This window comes from Monodelphis domestica, chromosome 5 (genome assembly GCF_027887165.1).
Source record: "Monodelphis domestica isolate mMonDom1 chromosome 5, mMonDom1.pri, whole genome shotgun sequence".
NCBI classification, from domain to species: domain Eukaryota; kingdom Metazoa; phylum Chordata; class Mammalia; order Didelphimorphia; family Didelphidae; genus Monodelphis; species Monodelphis domestica.
In genome coordinates, this window is record NC_077231.1 from 56,999,153 (window position 1) to 57,019,860 (window position 20,708).

Genomic DNA, 20,708 nt, shown 5'->3' on the forward strand with positions numbered 1-20,708 from the left:
TAGTTTATAAGTTCATGTTTTTATCTTCACCCCACTGATTTTCAACATCAGCCAGGATTTTCATATACATAAAATGGAAAATGTCTATTTATAGGTGAGGATGATATTTCTTCCCCTTAGACTGAATATTTACTGATTTTTTAAAGACATAATACTCTTTAGACTAGCCTATTATGGAGTAAGAGCACACTTTAGATGAAAATGCAGACATTTTTCCCATTAAATAATTTGCTTTATATTTTTCATCAAATACAGATTCAACTGTTGTACTCAACATAGTATTCAGTTAAACATATTTCTCTTTAAATTTAGCCTGTCTAGGATGTATTTCCTTTACAAAGTAAGATTTAACTTTAAAGTATAAAATAAACTATTCCTATTGTATTGATATCTGTCATATTTAATGAGGTGTGTTTTTTATTTAATATGCTGTCTGATAAATTGCTGTCATAAACACTTTTTTGGAGTTATAATAAATCAGCTTGTGTTTTAAATCTTGATGCTTTAAATGGGTCCAGAAAGGATTTAGTAACACAATTCCTCTCTCTAATATGTCATTGAAATAAAATGTAGTGAAGGATTTCTTTATTCTTGGGCAACAGGTAGGTAGTTTAATATATCAAAAAGACCTGAAAAATATAAACTTAAATGCAGGGAAAGGTAGGAATGATGTCTAGAATGAGAAGGAAAAAAAATTAACTCATTTCTAGTAACCAAAGGATAAGAAGGATTTAGACCACTCTCCATTCAGTGTCACATTTTATTTTTCCAGGTATTTCAGTCATGTCTTAGGATTGTAAGGATTAACAGACCACTTAAGAAATAATATAATATTCATGTCATACTGATTTTAAATGCCTGTTGTGCTGATCAACAACTACACAGATTGAGTGAATTGTTTGCCTTTCAACATTTTATTTCAGAGTTCATGTAGACACAGCCTCATAAATTTATATTGAAATTGGCTTCAAGTGACCATGTTTGACTTGCAGAATATGGATCTTTCCATTTTAAATGTCAAAGATTAGGTGCCAGATGCATGCCTAACATGGGCCTTACAGATGATGGTTTTCACTTTATTGAGTCTATGGAACATCTTTTCAGGGGGACCTGTTATATCATTAATAAACAAAAAATAAAATAAATAAAAATAATATTACTATTCCTTAATACTCTAGATAACTCTTTGGAGCAATAAGTTCCAGCATAAATACTGAAGTCAATTGATTGAAGTAGTTTCTTTATCTGAAAGTTTCCTGTATTTTCTCCCAAAACACAAATCTGTTATGGAATATTATATCATAGTAAGTCCTTAATAAATGCTTGATGACTGACTACCCCTATTAACATCAACCATCAAGCAATTTGTTCCAATACTAATTCTAGCTGACCTCCATTGAATAGAAGATAAGAATAAGAAATAATTATAATCAAAATACTGAATATAAAGATGTTGAGAATACTGATGATGATGATGATGATGATGATGATGATGATGGTTGTGATTCATGGTAGCAAAGTGGATAGAGGTCTGGCCTTAGATACAGAAAGAAATTAGTTCAAGTCAGACCTCTGACACCTTCTGGCTCTGTGACCTTGAGCTTGTAATTTAATTTCTGAGATTATATAAAACTCACAGAGCCATTACTGATATGCACTGATTGATGGCACTCCTTTCCTGGGATTTCCATTCATGAATGAGTTCATAGGTACAGATAATATAATAGCATGATTAAGTACTACTAAGAACTAAGACCCCATTGTTTCATGGGTTAAGTAAAAATAGAAAAAATGCTGACTATTTTATGTAATTTTGTCAATTTTGTTGAAAGGAGCACTAGATTTGGAGTGAAAAGCTTTTGGTTCAAATTTGGATTCTATTCCTTGCAAACTCCATAACACTGGATTTGCCATTTGGTTCTCTGGATTTCAATTTCATTATCCATAAAAGGGAGGGCTTCAAATGGATATTCACTTACTTTTAGCTCATTTCTAAGCTATGAGGATCAAATGAGATGAGGTACTAAAAGTGCTTTATACCTTGACACCTTTCCCTCATATGAGTAACTGTGATGATGCTATCTAAAAGAACATAATGGAGCATCCCTCTATGACTGTTCCCCCACACAATACATTGGTAGATTAGATTACTAAAGGAAAAAATACTACTAGGATCTGGGTTCCTAATATTGTTGCTTAAAAGCCCCCACATATATTGTTTCATTAATCTACAACTCTGTTGGATTATTTCTTTCATTCTAAATAACAAGCTCTGTCTTATCAGGTACCTAACATGATAGAAAAATTATAACACTAAATTATTTGACTACATTTGAAGGTGTCATTGTACATTGCGAATGTAATCTGTTTCAATTTAATACTCAATTGTTTCGTCACTGAATAAAATACTACCCCACACAAATTTTTATTACTCTCTCTAAGACAAGCTAGTAAGAATGGGGCCAGATTTAAATATAATTCATAGTTCACAGAGTATACAATTCCAAGTGACATTTGATTTTCATGAAATGTGAAGTTTTTATAATTTGATAGGAGAAGAGAGAGTTGAAGCCTTGACATGTCATCCTACCCTGGATTCATTTATTTTTTTTTTCCCTAAGTCCCCACTCAGGTTTTAATTCCTCTAGGAAGGCAGAAGTGACACTTCTCTCCTGCCCCTTAGTAGATAGTATCTCTTTTTCTTCTAGATTTCCTCATGGTATTTTTCCGAAACCTTGACTTTGCAGTTATCTCACTCCACCATTAGCCTTTTTTCCCATACCAAATCCAGGTTTAAGTATAAACTTGCTGAGGGCAGGGATGACTGCATTAAGGTTATCTGAGTCTCCCCTGAATGTAGCAAAGTTATTTTCAGCCTATAAATTCTTGGTCAGTTTTCCTTAATGATAAACAGGATAGTGTATGAACCTGTTTCATTGAGAGAACCTAATTATCCCCTGCAAGCCAAATAATGAACATTGGCTCTGTTATTTATCCAGGTATTCTTTGATCGCAGTATGGCACAGTGGATGGAGAGTTAATCTCATATTAATTCCTGGTTTCAAACCCTGCCTTTATCAAATATTGTCTATGCAACTTTAGGAAAATCCCAACCTCGCAGCATCCCAAGTAACCACCTAAGACATAAAGTAATTATTGGGGTCAGCTAGGTGGCTCAGTGGGTAAAGGGTCAGGCCTAGAAAAAGGACTTCCTGGGTTCAAATCTGGCATCAGATACTTCCTAGCTGTGTGGCATAGACAAGTTGCTTAACCTCAATTGCCTAGTCCTTATTGCTCTTCTGCCTTGGAATCCATCAAGGCAGAAGGTAAGGTTAAAACAACAACAACATCATATATTGGGAATTCTATACCCTGAACAAATCATTGATCCAGACCCAAGAATATAGAGCAGCTATTCATCTATATTGGTAGAGTTATAGTTTATTAGATGGAAGATGAATGGGCCCCCAAAGAGTTGCTTTTTGGAGATAATTTAATCAATACTTTTCCACAAATAATATTAATTTATTATATTCCTAATGCAGAGTGGTAAAGGGTGCTGTCTGTTTTTGCTTTTGCCTTGTATTTGGACATTTGAATCATTTAGATTCTCAAATCAAATGGTATTATAATTGAATGAATGGCAATACTGTAGTTAGTATCTAGAGAGTGAGCTAGAAAGCCATGAAGGTGAGTTAAGCCCTGCCTCTGACACAAAGTCCCTGCCTGATGCTAGGGAGATTGCATAACCTCTTCATACTGGCTAGGCAACATTGCAGAGAAAATGCTGGCTGGCTCTGGTGGAGGGGATGTCCTCATCTGGGACTACATGATAGTGACAGGACCACAAATACAGTACATATCCCTAGAATTAATTGAGAAACCATATCATATAGTAGGTAGAGAGTTGGGCTTGGAACTATATTCACTTTTCATCTCTGTTATATACTGGTAAATGTGACCCTGGGCTAGTCACTTAACTCTTTGAGAGATCTCTTTAACTCTTTGAATTTCTAAAGTTATAGAAAATGTGGTATAACCTGTTTTGGTAGGTACATACGCATATAATCACTAGATCTTTTTAAATATATATATGCATATAAGCACTAGATCTTTATATACACACACATACACAAACACACAGTCTCTATTCTCTATAATTGATTAGGAAAAAAATTAGTAAAATCATAAAAGAAAAGAAAAAATTAGTAAAATCAATTGCACTGAAATAAAAATGTACAAAGCAAGATCAGCTTTTACACAAAAAGAAAAACAACTTTTATTTTTATTGGCTAAAAGATAGTAAATATTCATCAATCTCTCTCTTTCTCTTCTTTCTTCCTTTTCCTTCCTCTTTCCCTTTCTGTACATACCTTCATCTCTTTCCTTCTTTCCTTTCTCTAATCCTTTCCCCCCTAAATTTTCCCTTTCTCCCCTACTCTCTGTGTGTCCATATTTTTATTCTTTCCCTCCTCCCTACTTTTCTCTTCTCTTGTCTTTCTCATCTTTCTCCCAGATCTACGTATTAGAAGGCAGCATTCCTCAGAAAGTGTGTCCAGTATCAACAGTGCTACAAGCCATTCCAGCATTGGCAGTGGTAATGATGCTGACTCTAAGAAAAAGAAAAAGAAGAACTGGGTAAGTTCTTGTGATCGTTCTGCCTCATTGAACCATAAATTGAATAATGGGCCATGCTTCTTACATTGGGAGAATTTGATGATATGCAGGAGCTCAACTGTAGCCAGAGAGTCAAACTTGCTTCTAATTAAATGGCCATGTCTTGCATAGTCTGGCTAACATGAAATAGGGCCTCATCAACTACAGCAAACAATCACCAATCAATAAGCATAAGGGTTTACTCTGTGCAGGGACTGTATAGTAAGTGTTTATAAGAAGAAGAAGAAGAGAGAGGGAAAGGAAAAAAAAAGAAGCGATGCCTGCCCTTAAAGAGTTACATTCTATGGGGTGAGGTAGGGATATTCTAAAGTACAGAATGACCAACTTTCTCCCATCCCATGCAAAGGCGAGCCATTCACATTAATGTTCTAATGTTCAGCTAGTCTGACCATATTCACCAGGTACAAGTGATGGGGGCACGCCATTTTGCTTTGAAAGGAAGGAAGAAAAAAACAACATGAAAGAAAAGGACATGGCTACCTGGGGGATGGGGAGAAATACATTTAATGTAATTCTACTTAGCAAGAATGGTTCCAGTGCATAATACTTAGCAACACCAAACTGAGGGGCTCTCTTAAAAAAGACACTAACCACTAGTGAACAGAGTGGTTATATAACTGAAGCTCCCTTGATGAAACCAAACACATACATGTCACAGGATCTTATTGGAGTGTTTTCAATTAAATAATGAAAGACATATCTTTTTTGTTTTAAAAAAATGTTTATGCAGGTAATATTTTTAAATACTGATCAGCCTTCATTCCCTTGATTTGTAATTCCACACTCTTTCATGTTTCTGCAAGGTGAACTCTAGAGGAAGTGAGGTGAATATAAACCGTGGACAATTTGGCATGCATCTATAAAAACCCCCTATCTTGGCATGATTGCTATTCATTTTGGCAGTAGGCTTTTATACCTTTTTTTTTTTTAAAGATTATCTTGTATGTCTTTTCTTTGTGTCTTTTCATTTTAATCTCAGACTATAAAGAGATGTAATGCAGCCACTTCTGAATAAAGCCGTAGGGGACATCAATTCTCTTTTTGAATAGTCTGGGAATTTAAAATTTGAATAGAAAATGGCATTTAATAGAGAGCAAGGTGAATTTGATTTTGTTTTTTTCCCTTTAAGTTAACAATATCAGCAATGGCTGATGTTATTGTAGCAAGGAGGTGACTATTTAAAACCAAGTGTCTTGAAGAGAAAAAACATGGGCATGGGCATTGGTCAAAGGTTCTTGGTTTTAAATGAGTGTTCTGACAGCCATGCTGCTGATTCTGCCCTTGTCTGAAATTCCTCAATGTCTGCGCTATGCTGGATTAATATTTTTAAAAAGGCAAAACACAGTATCATGTTATTAGAGATACTGTGTTGCATATGTTAATTCTCTGCTTCTAAATACTGACCCCAGGCAGTGGCTAGGATGGCATCTGCAAACTAACTTCTCAAAACAAACAAACAAACAAACAAACAAACCAAAAAAAGCTTTCTCATTAAACAGAAAAGGAGAAGACTAATTTCTCTCTTTCTTTCAGCTGAGGAGCTCATTCAAACAAGCCTTTGGGAAGAAAAAGTCCACCAAGCCTCCTTCCTCACATTCTGACATTGAAGAACTGACTGATTCATCCCTTCCATCATCACCGAAGCTGCCCCATAGCGCTGGTGACTGTGGGTCAGTATCCATGAAGCCTTCACAATCAGCTTCTGCGTAAGTCACGTTCTAGACGGGCTGCTGATTGAAAACAAAAAACAATCAGCAAAATGAGGTACCGGACCTCAGACTGAGCCCTTTTCTATTCATTTTTTAATTCCACATTTTAAATATGGGAGCATTTTTTAAAATATAAGCCAATCTTAGTTTTGCAGATGTAACACAACCCTTTTAGGACATGTTTCCGTTTTCACATCCACTTCTTATATGTGACAACATCCCTTCATATGATGGAAATTGACTGTTTCCCAGCATCCTTCTCCATTTTTTCTCTCTAAACCATTATCTTTGCTTCTTTCTATTTGCATTTGTCTCTGTCTGTCTAATTGTGCGTGGATGCAGGTCATCTCTTGTGTGGGCACCAAAGAAACGACAAAATGGCCATGTGATCTACAAGCACAGATCCCGGTAAAAGGCGTGTGGTGCATGACACTCTGTACATAGCCAAATGCAAGCCTGGAAAATGTTCTATTTTCCTCTTCCTAGGAATCATCTGCATGTATTTCAGCCATGAAAATATTCTCAATCTTTTATTATAGTTTAGGGAAGTAAATCACTCTAGTGGAAATTATACTAATCATCATGTCAGAAGACCTGGATTTGAATCCTAGCTCCATTACTTGCTAGATAAAGGTCTTTTGCAATAACAACAACTATATCTATGGCAAAGTCTCTGAGCCTCTGGTTTCTTATCTGTAAAATGTGAAAAATAAAATTGTAAAGGCTTAGATTTGGAAGAAACGCCCAAGAAACAAATAATAAAAATCCAGTGTTTTCCCCAATAGAATATGCATTTCTTGAGAGCATGGTTAGCTTCATTTTTATCGTTTTAGTTCCACTGCCTAGCATAATGGCTATTATTAACTGCTTATTGATTGAACTGGCTTAATTATCTACCTGGAAAATGAATCCTCTCTTCAACATTTCTGACAAATGACCATATAGACTCCACTTAAAGATTTTCAATGTTTGGAAATTCACTACCTTCCCAAGGCAATTCATTCCATTTTTCAGCTCTCACTGACTGAACATTTTTCTGCTATTGAGTGAAAATTGAACTTCCTGTAATTGACATTCATTAGTTCAAATTCTGGTCTCAGAGGCCAAAGCAAAACAAATCAAATTCTCCATCCATATGACATTTTTACAAGCATTTAAAACAGTGATTGCTTCTCCACTAAGCTCATCTCTTCTCCAAATTTGTTATGGTTATTCAGTAGTTTCAGTCATATCCAATTATTTAGAACCCTTTGGGATTATCTTGGCACAGATATTAGGGTAGTTTGCCATTTTTTCTCCAGTGTTTTTTACAGATGAAGAAAGTGAGGCCAATAGGGTTAAGTGACTCACCCAAGGCCACATAGCTAATAAGCATCTAGGGTCAGACGCAGATCTTTCTGGCTCTAGGTCCAGGACTCTATCCACTGCATCATCTAGCTGCCCACATATGCTAGAGTGGACATTGTTCATTCTTTGTTTCATAATATTTAGCACATTAAGCACACAGTAGTTGTTTAGTTGTTTTTTTTTTTTCAGATGTGTCAATTTAGATTAAATACTTTGACTGGATTGTCATCTTTCTCCAAGTACTATCTGATTTATTTTCAAAGTGTTGATATTACCCACAGATATGGAAAGCATTGTCAATGGAGGAAAAACTCTTCTAAGCCCTCCAAAGATGGGAAGGAATGAGCCTGGTGATGGATAGTTCTCATATAAGGAATAGACTATCAAAGGTTTGAAGTTTCATCGCCAGAAATTTGCCCATTGTGTACTAAATATCAAAGTGTACTGTATTACTGGACTTGGATATACCCAAGTCTATTCTCTATTAAGTTATAAAAGAATCACTTTTTGAGTAGAAGGGAGTAAGACCCACTCTAAAGAAATCACTAAATTGTTATCATTCATCCATTATTTCTTTAGGTCTTTTTAGGCAAAGGTTGTATGAGCACTTGTCTCTTGTGTAGGAGGACATTGTTTCCAGTCACAAGTTGACATTAGTCACTTCAAACTCTTGAGGACATTTGTACACTGAGAGTCATGGGCTTAGACCATCCCTTTTTCTTTTAAAAGTCTAATTTAGTAGGAAAAAGAATTTGCAATGATTTGATATTCATTAAACCTCCTGACACTAAGACCCAAAAGAAAAAATGCAATGGTAAGTTGTCAGTAATGAAATGAGAAGAATACATTCTTTCTTCTTGATAGGTGACAAAAATGATCAGTAGTCAATCATTTTCACAACAAGCATCAACAGAGTGACTGCTGTGTGCTCAAGACTGAGCTTGATGCTATAAAGACATTTAAAAAAATAAAGATGCATAAGATGCAGTGCCAATGTAGAATGAGTTTACAGTATCACTAGGGAGAAAAAGATATACCCACAAAATATATAAGACAGTATGTGATTAAGTGCCAGGGCAAGTGATATGGACAGGAAGAGCTATAGGATTTAGTGTTTTCATTTACTTTCCTAGTAGTGGTAATGAATGTGTCCTGATGTAGTCACAGTCTCTTGCACTCTGTAACCAAAAATAAAAATTTGTCAAGACAGCTGGTTGGTACTGTGGGGAGAGAGGATGCAAAGCTGAATTTCCTGGGTGTGTTGGTATGTGTGAGTTTGGCCCTTTTAGCATCCTTCTCTTATTATCTAACTAGGAAGCCAAAGCATGTTGCTCCTTAAAATGCTCAAGTCTAACCTCTCTACTCTTTTTGATGCTGCTGACCACTCAGTACATATAAATAATCTCTGATTTCTTGCCTTAACACCCTGCTTGCTCTCATCCTTTCTCTTAACTATATCACAGGCTTATAGGATCATAGATCCTTTAAGTCAAAAAGGTTTTAAATGAAAAAGAAGGGATTTAAAATTAAAAAGATAATGAAAGAAAGGATTACCTACATGCATCTCCCAAGTTAGAAACCATAAACTAGCTAAAGAAATAACCACCAGTTCAGTTAACCAGAAGTACACAAGAAATAAAACTATAGGAAAGGAGTCAGTAGTAAAATTTCTAGCCTCAAATGTCTATGTATAAATGCCCTAAATTTAGATAACAATTAAGAGAAACCAAAGATCCTGAAATAAAGAAGCAATTTTAACCTTTTAAGTAAAACTATCACTTGAAAGATGAAACATAACTAATTCACTGATCTAGATGGGTAACAGGATGTGGAGGGTAGTGGATTAAAACATTGGGTTTTAAGGAAGTCTACTCTTGTGAGGAAATCCAGGAACCAGAGAGGAAGGCATGGTATAGAGAATTTGGTGAGGATCTATGGAGTCTTTTTTTTTTTCCTTTCTAATTGGTGGATACTACACACCACTCGGATAGAAAGATGAAAGGATGGGAGTATTTGAAATAACCACCAGTTTGTCACAGGGGCAATATGTAAGAGTAGGTAGAAAGACTCAGTGGTTCAGATAATTGCTGGAGAGCTCTCTTTTACAAAAGCAAAATACCTAATAACCTTTTAAATAGCTTTAATGATGATTTAATTGTTCAAAGGATAGAGTAAAAAACAATGGAAATTTCAGCTTTTGAATGTGATTCTCACTAATGCAAATGGACTGATTTCTGGAATGGAAACAATGAGGAAGTTGGGTGGGGGGAAGATATCACTCCCCTGATAGAAAAAAAGAGGAAATCTGGGCATAATTTGATATGCTTCCTAGATTTGGGGAAGGTAGATTTTTAAAAGTAAAGAAAAAATAGGTAGAATCTCATAGACTAAAGTACTTCAGAAATAATTAGCCTAGAAAGAATGGGAGAGGTTGAATAATGAAATTCTGAGAACACAAAAGCAAACAATTCAAATAAGTGGGAAAATAGGATTTATTTGAAGATATGAGCAAAGAGAACTTACCAGCCTACCTAGATTTTAAAAATAAATGTACAGAAGATGAAAGGGAAGAGAAGTAAATAAATGAATATAATTCAAAAATGATGTCAGAAATAGTAAAGCTCAGAATGAACTGCTCATGGTTAGGGAGCTTACGAACAACAACAACATTAAACTATATTGCTATATTTAGAGAAAAGGGATGATCAAAGCAGGTGTAGGATATCTACTTGGGGTGGATAGAGTGCTATATGACATCAGAGAATGAGAATGATCTTTGAAAATGGAAATGGTATGACAGTTCACTAACAGGAATTTTATACTAAAGCTAAGTAAACTAGCTAGCTGATCTTAATGAACTTAAAGTCTTCTAGTCTGATTAAACTATATATACTCTTGGGGAATCAGAAGAATCAACAGATCTGATTTCTGAGCTTCTCTCAGGAATATCTGAAAGATCAAGAGAAATAGGAAGGGTGCCACAAAATGCAGAAAAAATGTTGTCCTAAAAGTCAAAACAGGGAAGAGAAAAGAGTCTATAAACTCTAGGCCAGCAAGCTTGACTTGGATTCCAAGGGAAATTCTAAAACCAATCTTTATCAAGATCGTTGGTGAACATCTAGAATGAGAAATAACATTTATAAAGAACAGATCATTGTGAGCATTATATAATTTCTTTTTGTTTAACAATTTTACTAAGCTAAGAGATAAGAGAAATATTGTACATGCAGTCTACCTATATTTTTAGCAAAAATGTTCACAAACTACCTCCAACTATTTTTGTGGAAAAGATCAGAAGATATAAGTTGGAAGAATCTGATTAAAATCAAATAGAAACATATCCCTGCAGATGCAATGAACCACTCGCCAGGGTAATTGTAGGCTACAGGTCTGATGCCTCTAAATTGGACAATAATATATTCAGTGCAATTCAGAACTGATCAGATTCAGAGATTTTTTTTTAAATACCTCAATGTCAATATGGCAAGAGATTTCCAGTTGAGCGTTCCTGTGATATTTGCCTGGTCCTGTACTGTTAAACACTTTTGACAATGATTCAGACAAGGATAATAATGGCATGCTCATCATATTTGAAGATTATCTGAAGATTACAAAAAGTTGGGTAGCTAATACAATGAATGATCTCAAAAATATATAATATTCTCAGAGAATAATGACTTCATCCATTCAGATGAATCTTATAAGATGGAATTCAATAGAAATAAATGTAATCTTACTTTTGGGTGCAAAAGTACAAGTACAAGATAGAGAGGCAGAATGAGATATCAGCTGTGAGCCTATAACATCAGTATCAGAGCAATTATAGGTTGATTATGTAGTGGGATCAGTTCATACTTAGTCATTCATGGATATTTTTAACTTTGTATAAAAATGGCTAGCTAAAAAGTTGGCCAATATTTTCATTTGGAAATATTTTCTTTCTTTATAAACATTTAACATGGCTTCCATGCAAGTCTCACTTTTTTTCTCTTTATCTCTCTTTGTCTCTGTCACTGTCTCTCTCATTTACATATCAGCAAACACATGATGTCATCATTGGATAACACTGGAAATAAGCTTATAGGAGGGAACATTTCTTTTCCTTAATCTTCTTCCTTTTCCCCTACTTACCTTTTTGTTCTTTCTTCTTTAGGATATGTGAATGCACAGAAGCAGAAGCTGAGATTATTCTGCAGCTAAAGAGCGAGCTCAGAGAGAAGGAGCTAAAATTAACAGATATCCGTCTTGAAGCTCTCAGTTCTGCCCACCATCTTGACCAGATTCGGGAAGCCATGAATCGAATGCAGGTTAGTGCTTTTATGCAGTAGAGGAACAAAGCAAATACAATACTGAAGAGGTTGGTAATCTTATCCTCTATATTTATTTAAATTACTTAAGGCAACTTTCACACTCTGTGGAAATGAATATACTGAACTGTTAAATATGTAAAAATGTTCTCTGCATTCTGCCATCCTGTCTCATTTTTTTACCCCAAACATCCCCAAAATAGAATTTGAGTAATTCCAGGGATAAGAACAGGAATGGAGTAGTCATGTCAGACCAAAAGCTCTGAGCTATTCATTTAACTGAGACAATTGAATTAATTTCTTTTAGAGATTGAATTCAAATTTGGTCCTATATCTTTAGAGAAAAATGTATTATTTGGTAATATTGAGGCACAATTTTTTCTTCCTGTCATTTGTTTCTTTATGTTCTTTTGAAATATAGCTTTTGAGTCATTTTACATACTAATTTTGTTTAAATGATAAAGAACCTTAAAAACAAAAAACCTTCACCTTGTAACTTAGAATCAATGCCCTGAATTGGTTCCAGGGCATAAGAACAGTAAGGGTTAGGAAATGGGGATTAAGTGACTTGCCCTGGGTCACACAGCTAGAAAGTTTCTTAGGCAAGATTTGTACCCAGGACCTTCCATCTCTGAGCCTAGCTCTCAACCACTGAGCCACCTAGCTGCATACAAAAAAAAAAAGAAAGAAAGAAAGAAAGAAAAATTTTTTTAAAGAATATCTTCCAACATTGTTTCTTATTGTAGAAAGACAGTTGCTATACTGCAGAAGTATAAATAATAGACAATGACAATAACCATCTGCAGAAGTAACCTTTGAATTTCTCTGAACTTAATAAAGAGAAGAAAGTTTAAATTCAGAAAGAATCATGTTGTCCTTGGTTGAAATGTTTGTCTTAAACTTGTAAACTCATCACTCAGCACCATGGAGGATCCTCCCAGTTGTACAAAATCATCTCCCCCAGAATGTAGTCATCAGATGATTTTGTTGACTGTTTTGTGAGCTTGTGTCCAAGGTTTGCATCAAAAAAGCTCTTTTTAGATGTCATTATGCATTTTAAATTTACAAGTATACTATCTTATTTCTGTATGATATTGCTGAGGTTTCATTTCAGAACTTCTTAGTGAAATCATGTATTCAAAATGCTGAGAAGGGCATTGTTTTGAAGTTTTCTTTTTACATGTCTTTGACTAGCCTAAGGAATATTATAGTAGCCATTTATCTTAATTATTCTTAAATAGACATCCAACTGAGAAAATTGAGCATGTAAGAGGAAAAACCATAGCAGGCCTATATCTATAGAAGAATTGAAAAATACTTCGTGTTTAGCAGCGAGAGATAGAATGTGATTCTTTTGATTTTTGATCCTATTTTTTTTTTTCTCTCTGTACAAAGGAAGGAAATTTTATGTTTAGGACCCATATTTATTCATATCCTGTGTTATTTACAAACTGTGAGGCAGGGACCTCTATGCTTAGAAATGGAAAGGAAATCACTCTTTTCTCTATTTCAGTAACATTTTGTTTCTTTTTGGTGATTTCCCCATCTCCATCCCATCTTTGCAATAGAATGAGATTGAAATCTTGAAGGCAGAAAATGATCGTTTGAAGGCAGAGACAGGGAATACAGCAAAGCCTGCTCGCCCTTCCTCTGAGTCGTCCAGCAGCACCTCCTCCACATCTTCTCGCCAGTCTTTGGGGCTTTCATTGAACAACTTGAACATCACTGATTCTATTACCTCAGGTGATTGTCTGTGTCTGTTTGGCTGTCTCCACCTGCCTGGTATTTCACTGAGGGGAGCCCATAATGTCCAGAACATGCTGACATTTTTTTAATCTTGCAAAATGTTTCCTGAATGTTATCCACATAGTGAGGTGGTAGAGATTTGGGATCAGGGAATCTGGGGAAAATATTGGCACCACCAATTATTATCTTGGCAAATATGTGTCGGTCACAGGTGTCTTAACTGTAAATAGAGGGGGTAGACAAATGCATCTCAAAGTTTTTATCTGGCTTTAAATCTATCATGAGATTTTTTTTATTTGGCTATTCTTGGCTTATACCTCAGATTTTGCTGGTATGTATTACAAAGTACAGGGCATAAGAAAAATAAAGACAATTCTAATACAAACTCAGTTCCAAATGGTTTTAGAGGAACAGCCAGGCTTGAAATTGGGAGGACCTGGATTTAAATCTGGCCTCAAAATTTACCTAGCTCTGTGACCCTGTGTAAGTCACTTGGTTCTGATTGCCTGCCTTGCCCTTGCTGCTAGTCTGTCTTAGAACTGAGACTAAGACAAAAGGGACGGGTTTAAAAAAATACTTTTAGAGAATTTCCTAGAAAAATTGAAGGTATGTAACTTGTTCAAGTTGTATGAAATTTAGATTACTCCACCTTACTTAGATCTTACTTTATGGTAAAGATGAAATTGTAATCTCCTGATTGAACAGTAAAGGTACTTGGTTCTTACTTTATAGTAAAGCTAGAACTTTAAGCTAAATCCATTTTAAGATCTTAATACAAAAAGGTGTTAAGTAACTTTAAAGGGTAAATTAATCACAAAAAGGTTAAGTAACTAACAAAAGGTGAACTTAACAAAGAAGTGTTAAGTAACTCAAAAGATATATAATCTAATCAAAGAAGATGAGAACTAAAGAATGGGCAGTCCTGGAGAAAAGCCTCTGATGTGATTGGTATACTTGAAAATTGAGAGGAAGGGACACAAGAGTAAAAGGTCTATGTGTTTCACTTCACTTCCTCTCTCCGGGACCTTTTGGTAGTGGAGAGGTGGCTAATGGCAGCATGCTGGGCCTTTCAGCATGGTGGTGAGTTTCTGTCTGAGTTTTCCCTCCTTTACTCTCCAAATTTTATCCTCTTAGAAGCCTCTAATCTCCTTCAGAGACCTAGCAGCGGAGATCTTGAACTTCCCCCTGGCACAGGTCAGGCAGGAGAAATCCTATACCCTCTTCCCTCTTTCTCCTTAAAATCCTTCCCTCTATATTAATTAAAATTACCATAAATTTCCAGACTGAATTGGGTATTTTATTTGGCATTTTTCTGCTGGTGACCAATTAATTTAGATTTTAAGTCACAACCTTAAAATTATCTCCTCAGTTGCACAGTCAACCAATGGCAGAAGTAGGCTTTGGACACAAGGTTTCCTGTCTCTGAAGTCACCCTTTCCATCACAGAGAGACTGGGAAAGTATTTTAAATAGTTTATTCTACTAACCTCCAACTATAGACCAATATTACTTCTATTTCATCACTTGATATTTATCTCTATGACCACCCACACATGATCTCTTTGATAATCTTCTCAGAATAGAAACTCAAATTATTTTATGGTCTATCTAATTCAGAATCTTCAGATTTTATGATTCATAAACAAAAATAAGCTGATTACATTGTGTTGCAATTGTATGTTATATGTGTTTATATAATATATATTTATACATAGTTAGATACATACACTAAATATTAAAAATACATATCAAGATATATCTATATATCATATACTTGTAGCTATTATTTATATCTATATTTATATATACCTATATATTATACATCAATATTGTTATCTGTCAATGATACAGAATTCTCTGCTTTATTAGAATGTAATCACCTTGACTTCAAAGCCAATCACAGTTTTCTTCTTTGTATTCTCAGTGATTACACTAATCATGACATATAGCATACTTCTAATAAATTATTGACTGAATGATCTTCTCTCAATGAGGTCATTTAGCATCAGAACCTCTTCTTTTATGTAGATACTAATTCTGAGGCCAAAAATAAGATGGTATTTAATTTCAAGTGAAATGGTGTGATGAAATATCTTTGATTTTTCAGTGCAGTATTCAGTGGGAATATAGGATCCCTCCATTCGGTTGTCATTACAGCCCAGCTTTAGGAACACCCTTCGTAATTACAAGGCATGGCCACCAGGTGACGCTTGGAAACTTCTTACAAATGTTGAAGTGTAAAATTCTACTCTAGAATCTCAAAACATCCCCCTTTTTCTTTAAATCGGATGAAAAAAATCCAAGCTGAAGCATTATGAAATATTATAGGGCAATGATGATGATTACTGCTTTAGTTTTTCCCAAACTGGTGCGCATCGCCTGGGCCTCTGGAAATCCAAAATTGGCTCGTCCTTGTATGTGTTGACATTTTTCGTACTGCATTCTTCCATTTAGCTGCCTTTCAACATTTTGTCCTAAATTAGTACATTTGATTCACTAACGAAGGAGCAATTGTGATGTCAAATCTTATGTAAAATACCTCCCTTTGCCTTGAATCTAAGAAACCATTCTAATAGAAAAGAAATATACAGCACAGAAAAATTTTTAGTATTGTAATTGGTAAAAAAAAAAAGTGTAAAAACCATGAAGAAGGGAGAAATGGGGTAAAAAACTGAAAATCTAAACAAAGGACATATGGAGAGTACATGGAATATTGTGTCATTAGATTTTTGCTCCCCAGGTCTCTAAATTCCAGCTTCCCAAGTTCCTTCTCACATTAGGCACTAATTTAGAAAAGATAGAAATTTTGTGTAGCTCTGCCCTCATGCTCTTTTTTCCCCTGATCATGGTTTGTAGAGGTTGGGTGAGTACCAGGCAGGAGAATTGTATTTCACCTACTTAAGTTTTATTCTTTTATTTTTTTCTACTTCAATTGATTATTCATAAATCTTATAAAATATAATACTTGGAGTTATTGGATATTAATTTTAATCTTACAATATTAAGTCATGAGATATTAGACAGAGTTCAGGGACCATGGTGGTCAAGTCATCAAAATCTTGTATGGATGAAGAGATTGAAGGTAAGGGAGAATAATTAAATAATAAAATAAAAATCATAATATAATAATTGTGTCAGATAGCATAAGAAGTAAAAGGCAGGGTTAAGATTTGAACTCAGATCCTCTGACTCTGAAACTAGGGCTTTTTTTTCATTATATTGTATCTCTTACCAATTAATGAAATATCTAATTTAAGGAAAATAATAATTGATAATATTATTAAATGATAATAAATGGATAATTAAGATTAAATATATATATTTTTTAAGTGGAATGTACAAGCATACAAGAAGAAAGGACAAGTCTAGAACAATCTATCCTCTTCTGGAGGCCAGAATAGATAAAATAATTCAAGTAGTGTTGAATCAAAGTAGTTTTCTTTATGTTTACTTTTCTTACTGACAAATATGGTGGTCAGGGTAGAAGATATAGTAACTATTAGAAGAAAAAAGGAATAAAGGAATTTGCTTGGTTTTGCATCTTAACAGTTAAAAGTGAGTCCATTACAGGTCATTTTCATCATTTAGCAATTGAAAGGTCAATATTTAGCTCTCTCTTAAGTGATTTCGTTTTCTCACCTTTGCAAATAAGTTGTTTTGGTGTCCTCTCTTTTATTGGCATTGTTATTTTTGTTCCACAAATCTCAAGACATATTTCAGCATCAATATTTATCAGCACATTCATTATATAAATAAGTACATGCAAAATACATAAAGAATAGAAGAAAAGAAACTTTAGCTAGGAAGGCTCTAGCAGCAATAGGTAATAAGGAAAGGCATCGTGCAGAAAAATTCATTTGTACTCAATCTTGAAGAAAGACAGGGATTCTAAGAGTAAAAATTGATGAGGGACAAAATATCGGACATGGAGGACAACCTATGAATTAGTATAGAAATAAGAAATGAAATGTGTGTACAAAGCATATCCAGTATGGCTTTGCCATAATGAACATCGAGAGGAGGTAATTCTTAAGAAGACTGGAGAAGTACGAAAGGCTTTGTTTATGAAGGGTTTTAATGACCAAACAAAGAGTTAATATTTGATCATGGGATAACAGAAATTCACTGGAGAATACTGCATAAAAAGGTGATGTGGTTATGGCTATAGTTTAGAAAAATCACTAACATATTCTTGGAATGTGGATTGGGGTGGTGAGAAACTTGAGGCTGAAAGATTAATTAGAGATCTATTGTAAAAATTCAGGTGAGGCATGAAGAGGTCTTAGACTAGGATGATGACTTGTGTGAGTGGAGAAAGGGAAGTATATGATAGATGTGGTAGGTGTAGAAATAATAAAATTTGTCAACTGAGTGGATATATAGTGGTAATGAGAGTAAAGAGCTGAGGACGACAGGCAGGCAAGTCAAGTTTGCTGGAAGAATGCTGGTATTCCACTTTGTAATAGCCAAGTTCAGAAGAGGTGATAGGGATGAAAGATAATGCATACTCTATTGGACATGGTGACCTTGAGTTGCCTATGGTATATGCAATTTGAAATGTCCAGTAGGTAATGTGGAATGGAAGCTCAGGTCAGATACTAGGGCTAGATTTGTAGATTTAAGAATCATTAGCAGAGAGATGGTAACAAAGCAAAGCCAAGAAACATCTCCCTGGCTCCAGGAACTAAAGAGAGGATAGAATTAATGCTGAAGACCAAGAGTTCAGAAGGATAAGATAGAAGAGTAGCAACTGGGTAAGGAAGAAAAGAAGTGATTGTTCAAGGATCCCTCGCAACACTAACAAAATGAGTGAGAAGACTCTCTTTAGAATGTTAACATTCCAACATTCACTGAAGTAATAACATTGTCAGTTTCCCTGAATAATCCCAAACACAGATGATCTTCCACATGTGTACTTTGACTCAGTATGAGTATTTTTTTCACCTCTGTGGCCATCAGTACTTGATATATGTAATGAGCTTCACCATATAAGCTTAGTATAAAGGCACCAAAATATCAGTGTAAAACAAAGTCATCTGGATCCTACTTTTAGTATCATGACTTCAGTTTTCAAGGTTAGCTTTTTAATATTAAAAAATTCAAAGATACTAAAACACATGAACCAACACAAAAGTTTATAATTAATGATGATAATGTGCATTTCTATAAATAGCCAACTATATGCCAGATACTGTGCTGTTTTATGTACATTCTCTCATTGAATGCTCACAACCACTCTAGAAGGTAGATACTATTATTATATCTGGCTATTAAATGTCAGAGGCTGTATTTGAACTCAGATCTTCCTGAATCCAGATCATTCTCCTTATCCCTTAAATCACTCTCTGCCTCTAATGAGTTAATGAATAGAGAAAAGTAGATGAAAAAGAAGTAGTTTGAGAAATTTCTAGGCTATGAAATATGAAAGTAAAGAGAATAGACTTGGACCAGAAAACAGTGTTGGCATCTTATTCAGTCATACCCCGTGTGACACACCTGATGTTTTTCTCCCTGAGTTGTTTCTGTAATCAGTCATCAGCTTCAATCAGGTGATGGCTAGACTCTCTGACATTGATTGCTCCCATCAGCTAGAAATATTAATTTAGCATCCGTTGTACACAGTGAGAAGATAAAAAAAAATTAAGGAGGAATAGCCATCCTTGCCTTCAAGGCCCTTTTAATCAAATAGCTTAATAATGGAAGAATCATTCAGGTGCATAGAGCTATAAGCAATATAGCAATAGGCTACAAGCAATAAGGATGAGGTGATCATAGCTCGTGAAGGGAACAGGACACTGAAGGCTATCTAGTCCAATGCCCAAAGATTCAAAGTGATTTTTGTTGAGTTACACCATTAACAAATTTGAAGCCAGGTCTTCATACTTAAGAAATAATATTCATGCCATGAAACCATACTGGAAATGGAAAATCAAATAAGGAAAGATAATAATTTCTAGCAATTATGTAGCCTTTACTATTTGTCTAGTGTGGTAGAGACTTGAAGAGAGAGAGGTTTTGCAGGACAAGCCAAGATGCAAGAACCAAGGCTGGGGACCAGGCTGTCAATCAAGAAGAAGGTTCCAAATCTGGCCTCAGACACTGCCCAGCTGTGTGACCCTGGGCAAGTCACTTAATCCCCATTACCTAGCCCTTACCACTCTACTGCATTGGAGCCAATACAGAATATTGACTCCAAGACAGAAGGTAAGGGTTTAAAAAAAAAAAAAAGAAGATTCCAAATGGAATGTTCCCAGGAGTTGGCAGTTGAGGCTGACTGAGGACCTTTGTGAGGCTGGTTTGGTTTTGGGGCTGTCTGACCAAGGGAGAAACCTCTGCTCTCTCTCTCTCTCTGATATTTGACTGACCAAGAGTTGGAGGATAGCCAGGCTAAAGGAGAGACTTTTCTTGTTGGCTGACTGAGGGAGAAGAAGCCCTGAACTAATTTGTTAGTTCTGTCCCAGGCTGAAGGACCCTTGGTGTGTGTGTGTGTGGGGGGGTGTTCTAGAATTAAGCTGAAAGACCTTGATGACTTTGTGAAAAAGAAAGATTTTAAACAGTTGTCCTCCATCCATCTCTCTGTTTCTCTGTCACAATTTGTGACAAGACTGATTATTACCGTAATCCTCCTAAATTCTCCTTGTGGTTTAGGGAAACCCTCATCCCTCTTACCTCAGTTTCCCATCCTGTTATCACAATAAACCCCTTACCTGAGAAAGAAAACTAGAGTATTTTATAGTCTACTCAGGGGGGAGAGAGGAAACCAAAAGGCTTCCAGAAGTGGGTGGTTAAGGGAGGGGTTAAGGGAGGAGGAGGTTAGGAAATAAACTGATCCATCAGCCATCAGTAGGGATAAGTAGACAAACCCCAGAGCATTCCCCTGTAGCAGTATCCCCTGTGGCTCCCTATCTCTCTATCTCTCTAGT

At 35.3% G+C, this 20,708-nt stretch overlaps 1 protein-coding gene across 39 annotated transcripts in view; it reads left to right on the forward strand.

Annotated features, from left to right (window-relative positions):
- The window catches only part of NAV3 (neuron navigator 3), a 1,103,979-nt gene that overhangs the window by 1,050,445 nt on the left and 32,826 nt on the right, over positions 1 to 20,708 (forward strand). For 17 of the 39 annotated variants that reach the window (XM_056798497.1, XM_056798501.1, XM_056798511.1 and 14 more), the window contains 4 exons: positions 4,517 to 4,638; positions 6,211 to 6,347; positions 11,887 to 12,040; positions 13,609 to 13,783. In XM_056798497.1, the coding sequence (XP_056654475.1) occupies positions 4,517 to 4,638; positions 6,211 to 6,347; positions 11,887 to 12,040; positions 13,609 to 13,783 (588 nt within the window). Of the gene's footprint in view, positions 1 to 4,516; positions 4,639 to 5,480; positions 5,502 to 6,210; positions 6,384 to 11,886; positions 12,041 to 13,608; positions 13,784 to 20,708 lie in introns of all 39 variants that reach the window. The other 22 variants (XM_056798500.1, XM_056798493.1, XM_056798499.1 and 19 more) reach the window with 3 other exon arrangements.